Raw genomic sequence first — 11,568 nt, forward strand, 5'->3', positions numbered from 1 at the left:
GGTGGACACCTGACGTCCAGCCAAGGTTAAACCACCACAATTAGCCAGCCTACAGAAATGAGTTTATAAAAAATTATGAAGGTAGCATTGGAAAAAAGTAAAAAAAAAAAAAAAAAATGACACTTTTTGCAATCATCACATGGAAGACTGTCATTTGACTTTCACATTCAGAGATGAGACTGTGCATTTTTCCTTTACCATTTTTTTTCTGAGGAATATTTTTTAATTAGATTATCTTTTAAAAATGTGCAGTAATATTTTTTAATGTCTGATCCTTTTATAGTTTCCAATGGGGCCAGGGTCAGATGGACCTATGAGTGGACTGGGTGGAATGGATTCACATCATATGAATGGATCATTAGGTAATAATAGTAAATGTCATGAACATTGTGAATTTACAATGACCAGTGCCATTTTCTATGACTAGTTCTCTAAGTTATATGGGAGACTGTATGTTTAAAACTTTTTAAAACTAAAAAAGTTGTATATACATTAATAAGAAATATTAGGATACTTTTTAAGCATATGAATTGGATTATATAATGCAAGAAAAATACTTTATGTTATTTATATAAGAGTATAATTTTAATCCAATTGTTTCAAACCACTCTATAAGCATACCATCACAGTAATGTAGAACTGATGGCCCATTTTTCTTTACCTGTCTTCCTCTTTCAAAAACTTGAGAAGGTTTCATGACATGCTGGTCTGAGTTCTTATCAAGTACATGGAAGTAAGTTATTACATATATTGGTGTATGTGTAAAGCTGGTTTTATCCCATATTTTGATATCCTTATTTGTTCTATAATTAGCCTTCTTGTCTGTTCAGTATTAGTTTTATTATTCCATCCCCATAAACAGCTTCAGACAGTTGCCATTTTAGTGCACCAAGAAAGAACATGCATTCTTGTCAGGGCATGCAGAGGCAGGAAGAATAGAGTACTTCCTGTCTTTCGACACTATGGTTTTTGAAAGACTCTTAGATAAGGGAGAAGCCTTACACAATTCTACAAAACATGCACTGCTTTATCCTCTGACTATCCTAGCAAACTCTGCTCTTACTCTTTGCTGGATGGATGGTAGACACTTGAAAGGGATTTAAGCAACAATCTGGAGCTAAATAAACTGCATTTATGCCTTCCTCTTCCATATCCACAAGGTAAATGTATACCTTCTATTTATTTGTACTCATACCATAACACCAAGCCAGTAACTCTGAATACAGTTTCTGTATTCCGTTCTTCACTTTTATCTGCACCAAGGACTGTCATTCATACAGGCAACAACAGGGGAGAACCTCAGTCTGCAAAGACTTCAGATCTCTTTCCTCTTCTGTCCCCACTGTTGACCAGCAAGTTTCTCTTTTACATCTGGGAGCTGGCCCTATGACACAGGGCACATGCAACACTGCTGAATAGCATTTTTTTTTATGTGGAAAAACCCAAACAAGCTAAATACATGATGGGCAAGCAGAAGCCAAGCTGTCACTGTTCCCTCTGCTTCTATCCATACTAACATGGTGGATGGAAAATTAGCACAGTTATAGCCTAGAAGCTGGAGACTGTGAGACAGGAAGTTTAAACAGGTTAGAAGAAAGGAGAAATTGGAAAAAGGCTATGCCAAGAAAAAAAACCCTAAACCATCAAACCTCATTTAGGATATATTCTGAGCAATTAAAATTCAACAAAATTCATCTAACTCCCAATAGAATTATCTTTTTTTTTTCTTGGCAAGCAGGTCTCCGAAATTCCTATATTACTTTGCATAAGGCCATCTTGTGAGTTTATAGCTTTTCTTTACATATTACAATCCTAAAATGGATTGTTGCTTTAATTAATAATGATGCACATTATGTTCAAATAAATGAAAACCTGTAATTGCATCTTTTTCTGTCACTTAATATAGCTCAGGAATTATTTCTCAGCTAAAAGCAAAATTACAATTGAAACAGTTACAGATGGATTTTATATGTACCTAGTTAGTTATTTTCTCTAGTGAAAATTATGTCATGTTTAGTCAAATTAACAACTGTTTTCTAAGGTTAATTTAATTTCTAAAATGGAACCTGAGTTCTTTTAGGAATGTAAGACTGGAAGAGATCTCCTGCATTCAGTTCCATGCTGTAGTAGGCAGTTACATCTCATAATCACAGGCATAAATTGTTCAAGCTCCATCTTGAACTTCTCTAGCTTCTTTGACCACAGCCCTTCTACTGGATATCTGTTCATGCCCCTGATGGTTAGAAAGAAATCTTTTTCTGATTTCCACCAAAATTTTTCCATTTGTCCATGACAAAATGACTCTTCCTCTTATTAATGTTTATGTATCTGGTGTATTTATAGTGAGAAATCGTATTCTTTCTCAGCCTTAATTTGCCTGGCTAAGTATACCAAGCTATTTCAGTCTCCTCCCATAATTCCATTTTCTTGATTGTTTTTCTGACACTATTCCAGTTTGTATTTGTCTTTCCTGAAAATAGGTGACCAGAATTGTTTACTGTCTGTTGCTGCTAGAAATGCTTTTCTTGATACATCCATCCTTAAATTATATTTCATTTATTCTTGGCTTTAACCAAATGAGAGCTACAGCATATGAGAAAAATTCTTTTTTTAGTCTTGTACTCATTATATTTAAATTTTCTTTGGTTTCTGTTACTCCAGTCCTCAGGATCACCTACTTTCTTCTGAAAGATATTATCATCAGTATTTGTAATGCATCCAAAGTTGATGTCATTTTAGCAAATTTCAGTAGTGGGCTTCTGCTTCTGGGGGCAAAGACATTGATGAAACACCCCCCAGCTGACCCTAGAGATATTTCATTAGCAGTCTTCTATGGAGTTTTGGGTAGATGAAATTCAGTAAAAATGGTGATAATTTTTGTCAGCAACATTAACTTTTACTAGTTAGCTATGATTTTGCTTTTTTTCCCCCTCAAGCTGAAGCAACATCTTCCACATATATATGTACCCAAAATGAATTGCAGTACCTGGCTAAGAGAACAGGGAGGTTGGACATATCCTTTTCAGAGTTGTGTCAGGCTGTCTCATCCTAAAGGATGCCATTCAAGGAACTGATACAGATGAGAAATGTGTCCTTCATTCTTTTCTCCTTTTTTTTTTTTTTTTTTTTGCATTAGATGCATACACAGAGAAAGGACTAACATTATTCACTACTGACTGTAAACTTTTACTCAGAGAGACAGTGGGAAGGAAGGGAGATCAAGCACAGTTATGTTTTAACATACTGCTGTTACACTATATATTTTATTATGAAAAATAAGGTCTTAGATTAATTTCAGCTCAAAACTAATTGAATAATTATCTATTTTAATTTAAGGTTCAGGAGACATGGACAGTATTTCCAAAGTGAGTATCTAGTAAAATATTTGGATTTTTTTAGAATAATATTTCACTGTAAACGTATTTTCATTGTCTCTGTTAAACTTTTTATTATGTATCTATATTTTCTGCTTGTCAACTCTTTGGAGGCCGTGCAGACAGAATTAGCATCAATTGAAAGTTTAAAAACAATATCTATAATCAATAGGGAGTATAAGTAGACTTATTTCTTATTGCATAACAATGTGTATTAATGAATGTGATTAACACATATCTAGTTCATAATCTGATTGATCATGTTATAATCTTGCATACTGTTAAGACAAATTAATATAGTTCTAATAATAAATTCTAGTTGAATGCAAATTTGGGAAAATGTCATTAGGATGTTACTTTTATGCACTGCATGATTCCTTTTGTCACCTCTGTAAGACAACATTAATATCTTAATCGCTAGTCTAAGTCCCTAAAAGCTAGATTAAAAAGTAGATGCAAAAAAGCACTGTTTTGATACAATTGTTAAACAAACATTAAATAGTAAACACAACCATAAAATAGTATATGCAAAATGAACTTGAGTTTAACCTGTAGGGGTTTTGCAGCTACAAAAATAATATTGTGCTTGAATGTGTCATATCTTCCATAAAACCAAAAATCTGCTACATCTGTAATCATAATTAATTTAGGGACTTATTCAAATAAGGAATTAATGAGCTTATTCAGTGTTGATCAAGTGGTAGAAATTTGTCCTTGTAAAATACTGTGTTTTGTACTCAACATCTTCAGATGTAACTGACTAAAACTAATAAAAATATCACTAAACTTGTCTCCCTGTATTTTTGTGCTTTTGATCTATAAATATGGAATTGATGAAGGGATTCTTTCAGTTAAAATTTTATAACTCATTGCTGTAACAAAATTCTTGTTGATCTTCAAAAAAAAAAAGGAACGAGAGTTTGAGGGAATTAATTGCCTGCATCTTTTGGTTGACCCAGGACTAAGTGCTACAGTGCTGTGGACACTAGATCTCTCTCAGTACAGACTTTGCCACTTTGAATCTGGCTAAGGCTTGTCTGCACATGTTCTGGTCATACTAAGGATGTCACTGTACATGCTCTCTCAGGCTAGCACTGAGATATGATGAGATACAAACACATGTCAAAAGGGAAGAAAATATTGGCCTAAATTCCTGTGAGTTAAAATAGAAGTTTGTAGTATGAATTAATTTAAAATACACTTTCAAATGTTAAAAAAAACAGGAAGCATTCTTCAATTAGTGATATAGTCCTTTTAAAATTGCATAGATGATTATAGCCTCAGAATAACCTTCCATCACCTTTCATGGAGAGTAGGAACACAGCAGTATGCCTTTTAGGGCATTTTGTGGCTATGAGGGAAAAACATCTATAGCAGTGCTACATTTTTGTAAGAAGTTTTGAAGATCTGTATCATATTCAGGCCCTGTGAAGAGTACAATAGTGGACTGAAATGACCATGTTGCCTTAGCTGTGCTCAGGTGTACAGTGGTATATTCAATATACACCTCCAATGAGATAATAAGCATACAACAAATTTTTAATCAGTATCTATAATTTTTCTTCAGATTTTTTTTTTTCAAAATGCAGCATTTTTAAATTAGAAAACATTTCCATTAGCTTGCCATTATTATTTTTTTAAAAACCTGTATTTAACCCACTGGTATTAAGTATCAAGATAAGCGCTAATATGATTATTAGAAAACCTGGATCCAAAAATTTACCTGGAAGTCTTGTAATTTGTTAACCTTAATAAATACATCATGGAAATCATATTTGATACAAGTCTTTTTCAAATAGCTAAAAGAAAAGTGATGTTTACTTGGGAAGTGTTGTATTGTTATACCATTATATATAATAGCTTTTAAATATCTTTTTCTGAGTAGCACTCTGCCCAATATGCAGCCTTAATTGATACTAGTAAAAGCGTGTGGGCAGAGTCTTGTATATAGCATTAGCAATTTCAGGTAGATAATAGTATATAATACTTTTGGAACTTGATTGGAAAAGTTTTGCATGCAAGGAATAGTAGATTTCTGGGGTTTGATGCGTGCAAAATTAATATGTGGCTGCCTTCCAATTTTGTAGATAGTTTACCAGGATTCTTCTTGTTAAGGTAACAGTCTCCCTTTATACATCACCAGCTAGTTGTTCAATGGGCTTTTTCACAAGTAGATTCACAGATTACTAAGTAATGTGACAGAAATTGTTCACTGAAGTTAACACAGTTTGGGGTACACATTGCTAGATGCTCAAGGCCAGGCACAGGATTTCAATGGAGTAAAACGCATATTAGAGGAATAGATTATCTATTACCACTGAGATGAAGAAAATTAATCCAGTCTTGGTAGAATATTACAGCTGACAGAATTCATAGCTACATTTTCCAGAGAAGATTTTAATTTAATTGGCTGAATGACAAAACATGACATTTTTAAAATATATAAATATAAATTAATGAATCGACATAAAGTAGAATGAGATGGGGAAAGTAAATTAAATTAAATTATGCATCTTAAATAAAAGTTAATAACCAGTGTTTCTGCAGTCATCAAAGAAATATTTGCTTTGGAAAAACTCAACTAGTGCTACAATGCTAGACCCCATACTTGCAATAAAAGCAACCCAGAGAGTTGCTATAAAAGCATTTATGTCAGGAACTTGAATCTTTGGGCCTAGTGCACTGTAGGAATTGCAGAATTTCAAAGCTTAGTACTACACAGAGAAAGATAAAATAGGAGTAAATCCCCAAGGAATGAACAAAAGTCTGGAAGCATCATATAAAATAAATGTGACAAGGCCTTAGTGGGTTTTAAACTATATATTCATAGATTTTAAGGGCAGAAAGGACTGATGTGATTGACCTCCTGCATAACACATGCAACAGGACCTCCCTGAATTAATTCCTGCTTCAGGTGCAATAGCTGTGGTTGAATGAAAGTTTTCAACCTTTTTCAAGCTGTAGATTCTTAATATTTGGCATAATAACTTTACTGAATATCAAACTTAATTTTCTGATGTTAATTAGCTAGTTAATTTTTAGTTGCCTTTGATGGACCCTTCACCTGCTGTCCAGTGATTCCTGGAGATCTGAGGATCACAGTTTGAAAACCAGTGAACTAGATTAGATTGTGAAGAAAACAACAGGGCTAAGGGAGGGGTCTTGACCCTACTCTATAAGCTGCATTTCAGATCTCAATTAAAAACAGTTATGTCTTCATGGGCAGTTATGTAATTAATTTTACATTTCATCTATAACTGAAAATAAATGCACCAGACTGAACCCACAGCCCATTCAGGTGGAAACGGTAATCCTCCTTCAGGGGATTATGGTTAAAACTTAGCAACAGCCTTTCAGTAAGGAGACTTTCTCTTAATTTGATATTTCCTATTTTTCACTCGAAGTTTGCCCCATTGCAGCCTTAGTTATACTAAATGAAGACTGCAGGCAGGAGTTTTCAAAATATAATATATTTTGCCTTTTTTTTAAGAAGCATCATAAATCTGTAAGCTAACAGAAATGCTGTGTTAGGATTGGAATTGAAAATTATTAGAAGAAAAAGAGGACAAATTCATTTATGATTCTTAAAGATGTTATCATTTGGTCACTTTGATCAAATGCACTACTTTTTGAGTTGCATTTTTTAGTCGCATTTGTACTAGGTTTGTGTTAAGCCTGCTTAAACTTTGTGTTAAGCCTGCTCAAACTTTAAGCCTGATGCATTTGTATATGTATGGATATGTACATATGTATATGCTGTATTTGTAAATCTTGTGTTTAATTTTTCTGGATTAAAAAAATCCAAGGGAAGAACTGATAGACACAGTAAATGTTTTATGATTAAGTTCATAATTTCATTCCCCCTTTTCCCTGACTGTTCCTTTTCCATCACAAAGCCTGTATTAATAGCAGTCTAACTGTGATGGAAAGAGAATCATCCATGCCCCAGGCATGGTAAGGTACCACAAATGAACTTTGTAAACACACCTAACTACTTGTATTTACAATAATCATGTCTTGATTATTGATGCTGAATAATTTCTGCAAAAATTATCTAGGTTTATTCTTTCTGTGACTAACTGAATCTTGAAAGCATTTTCTGAACATTATAGAGGTGGTTGTGCAGGAGTGCTTCCAATAGAAAAGAATTTACCTTCAGGAGTTGTATTGTTGTTATTTATTAGCATTTCACTTGCACCTAGACACTCAAAAAGTAGATGAAGATCCTACTGCATTATGTTCTGTGCAAGCAAATAGCAAAAGTACAGTTCCCCCTGAAAATGTTTGCAAGGCCAATCCTGTGGCTGGCTGTTATTCATGAGTCTTTTATCTAATACTCTTGTTAACTTATTTATCTATAAACTCTGTATATAACTGCTCTTGGTGAAGTGGTTTAGCAACTCAAAATTTGAACTAGAAGTTATTTCAACAAACTGCACACTATGAACAAATACTTCAAATAGAGGCCTTGATTTGCGAAGGTCTGTGTATACCAGATCTGTCCACGTGTCTACCTTTAAGTACGTATTCTGAACTCACATATTTCAAGGCACATGCTCATATACCACTGATTTGACCATACTGATTTAATGTTGTTTCAGAGCTAATACTTATTCCTACCATTTATACTTTTTCCCAACTTTAGTAGGAGAACATGCTGGCTATAGCCTGAAAACAAGAATTACAGGTAAATAGTTGTTACTTCAGAGGAGAAAATACTTCTTTGCAGGTTTAAATTAGTAATTGAAACATACAGAACACTACAGAGACTTATCATTCAAGTTCAGAAATTCCAGTGCATACTATAGATACTCTTTTCACATGCTAGGTGAAGCTGGGAAAGGAACCGAAATCTTCAACATTTCATCTGTATTTTAAAATCTTGTTTAACAGAACTCTCCCAGTAATATGAGCATGAGTAATCAGCCTGGCACTCCCAGGGATGACGGTGAGATGGGTGGAAACTTCCTAAACCCTTTTCAGAGTGAGAGCGTAAGTATTTAAGTAGGTTTTTACTTGGCAAAACTTTATCCCTGATCTTTTATTTTAAAAAAGAAAAATAACAGCCAGAACAAACAGTTTTGCAGTGTACCTGTATTGCAATACTATGCCTTATGTGTTTTTTTACTAGGTTCTAAAATTACAGTATTGATTCACTAAAAAATTGTGCGAAATACTGTTAGAAGTTGAGCTGAAACTGAAAAATGTGGGAGGTGTAGATTTACTGCAGAAGCTCTTTTTCTAGATTAAGAGGTCAATTATCAATGAAAGTTAAATCTGTTAAGCAGTAATAATTATGCCATGCATATTCAGTAATGCACAATGGGCATTTGTCAGGAAATATCTGAACAGCCTAGATACACATAGTTGACATCTTTACATCTGAGTGTTTCAATTTTTGTTTTTTCAGACTTTGACTCCTGAACCATGTATTTTGCAGGGCAGTAATGTCTTTTAGAACAGGAGTCACACTGAAGTATAGAATTAGAGCACCAAGAGATCTTACGTTGAGGATGCCCTCTAGTGTTCATTCTGGGAAAAAAGAGATTTTTTTAAAAACGAAAAATGTTTGAGGCAGCAAAACATGGTATAAAATACATTACAAAGCAAGACTAGTATTTTAATACTCATGTGCCTGAAGTTGAGTTTCTAAAACCATGTTTAGGTTCCTATATAAAAGTGGCCTGATTTTTCAGAAGTGCTGAGTGACTTCAACACTTCTATTCTTACCGAAAATCACTGCTGTTCAGAAGTGAGTGCAACTCCATTAACTATGCCAGTGGTGATATTTAGCTCAGAAATTATGAAGACTAAACAGTTTCTCTTAGATCACACAACAGTCAAAGTTCATGGCAAATTTCATGGAAATCAGATTGAGGGGGCTTCTTAAACTAGTGAAAAGGAAGAGGGAGTATCGTGGCTGTTTCTGTCCTCATAAAGAGGGCACGTGTTCAGATTGTTTGGAGTATTGGAGAAAATTGATTTGCACAAAGCAAAAAGACTGATGTTTCAAAATCTGCAAAAAAAGCAGTAACCACAAAATCTCTATTAAATGTGATCCTTGGTCATGGTAGTCCATGTTAGTTCTCAACTCAGCATGCTTTACTTGTGCTGAGGACAAACAGTCTGATTCAGCAGGCAGACCAGTTCACCAAACCAAACTCATTAAAAGAAGGACATCAGTTGTACTCAAAAAAAAATTAGTTTTCTCAGATGCTTACTAGTTACTGGATTCTAGCTACTCCTAGTTTTCCTACCTGAATGAATCTGAGACCCAACTAGTAAGATAAACTTTGCTGGGCCCACTATGAGAGGCCTCAGTACATGACGGGAGTAAGCCCTAAAGCAAACAAACCATCAGAGTCATGATATGGGACAAAATGAATTTTACCCAAGTGGTCCATTCTATGCAGTTTATATGACAGGGAAGACCCGTCCAAAATGCTTTTTCTGGATATGTTTTGATGCTTGGAAATGGCCACCTCAAAAATCTAGCTTTGATAGGTTTTTTTAATTACATATCTGGTTTTGCCAAGGCAAATGAATATCTTTCTGTTTCTTATATCAGTTTTCATAACACTAATATTTCTTGCATTTGAACATTTTCCTCTACTTAGAAGATTTTAGGTCAATTAAGTATTTCTGTAGTCTATAAGTTTCCATTGAAATACAAATTAAAATAAGCATATAAATTTGTATTAGGCATTATGGTGCATTGTAATGAAGTATTGCTAACTTGAGGGCAACTATAGCTTGTATAAGGGCTGCAGTTCAATTTGTGTTGCAATAATAATGTAATATGGTGATTGAATTTTCAGTTCACATAAAGAAGAATAACCACTGATACTTGCTTCAGCTTGCCTCATAAAATCTATAATACAGAATTTAAAAATAAGCCAAAAACCTAGTTTAATTCCAGTCAGACGTATCTTCACCTTTTTCCCATCAAGTAGTAAAAAGCACTTCAAAATAGTTATGTGGTTCAAGTGACCACAAATGTAGCTGTTCTGTTTGAGACTAGCTATCTTGCCCAGCTAAATCCCTCCAGTAGCCAACATTGACCAGTAAAAGGCATGAAAAGCATCAGTGAAATATTGATTCATCACACTACCCAGGTAGCAGTGCCCAACACTGAAACTGTCAAGTGAATTGATTTAATCAGCAATAGCTATATTTTTACATAATGATAGAAGTATAACAGAAGTTATGATACCAAAAAATGAACTACACCCTTAACGTGCTATAATACAAATTTAGGAGAAAATTCAAATAGCATGTTGACATTTAAACTCATTGCTCTTGTCCAAAAGTGGTTTTAGTTACCTGGGAAAGAACTGCTGTTAAAATGTGGATTCCTCTTTTTTCAGTACTCCCCTAGCATGACAATGAGTGTGTGATCTGTTACCAAGTCTCCTCATGAAGACCACAGTGTGTTGGCTCTCTTCAGAGAGCTACTACAGAAGAAAATTATTTGTCCCAATGTACAATTTAACAAAAGGATCTCAGACACAATCAGAACCACCATTTTTTTCCTACCATCTCCCCAGCTTTGTCAAGAAATTGGGACCCAAACATGATTGAGACAACAGTAGAGTGTTGTAACAGAATTGCCCAAGATGGAACTGCAAACAATTATGTATGTAAATATATGGGTTAATGTATGTGTGTGTGTGATATAGCAATACACACATACATATATAAACCTGCAAGACATTGTAAAATATTGTCACATGACATCTTAAGTAGAAATGAGTAGGGACTTTTATTCCATCTTTTTTTTTCATGTTTACATTTTAATTATTAAAGTTTGCTTTCCCTCTTCCCTCCTGAACTGTTTTATGTTGCATATATCACTGTTTTATAAGTAAGTTATTTTTTAAGGTGAACTCAAATGATAAATTCTGATTTTGTAAATGTCTGCCATTATTGATAGGAATAAAATTGCTTATAAGAGCTCTCATTAATTTGTGTTTGATATCAGTTACCCTGTGAATCACAAACTGTATTGTCTCAAGAAATAGAAGAAAGCATAATTTTTGGAGAAATTTAATAATTTTCACCTAGTTTGGTGATTTTTTTTTATACTTTGCCTTTAAAAAAAGAAGCACTGAAGATTATTTTTCTTCTTTAATTGAAGCCTAATATCTGCAATCTATTTTAAATGGAAGCCTGAATTTGATACAAGCTTCTCAGT

General features: G+C 33.9%; 1 protein-coding gene across 5 annotated transcripts in view; it reads left to right on the forward strand.

The window, feature by feature from the left end:
- The window catches only part of LOC142599185 (single-stranded DNA-binding protein 2-like), a 191,613-nt gene extending 180,278 nt beyond the window's left edge, over nt 1-11,335 (forward strand). For 4 of the 5 annotated variants that reach the window (XM_075739068.1, XM_075739066.1, XM_075739067.1 and 1 more), the window contains 4 exons: nt 284-362; nt 3,337-3,365; nt 8,268-8,366; nt 10,742-11,335. In XM_075739068.1, coding sequence (XP_075595183.1) covers nt 284-362; nt 3,337-3,365; nt 8,268-8,366; nt 10,742-10,771 — 237 coding nt within the window. In that variant the 3' untranslated portion in view covers nt 10,772-11,335. The remainder of the gene's footprint in view (nt 1-283; nt 363-3,336; nt 3,366-8,267; nt 8,367-10,741) is intronic. The other variant, XM_075739069.1, reaches the window with a different exon arrangement.
- The last annotated feature ends 233 nt before the right edge of the window (nt 11,336-11,568 follow it).

The sequence above is a fragment of the Balearica regulorum genome, chromosome W (assembly GCF_011004875.1).
Source record: "Balearica regulorum gibbericeps isolate bBalReg1 chromosome W, bBalReg1.pri, whole genome shotgun sequence".
Taxonomy (NCBI): domain Eukaryota; kingdom Metazoa; phylum Chordata; class Aves; order Gruiformes; family Gruidae; genus Balearica; species Balearica regulorum.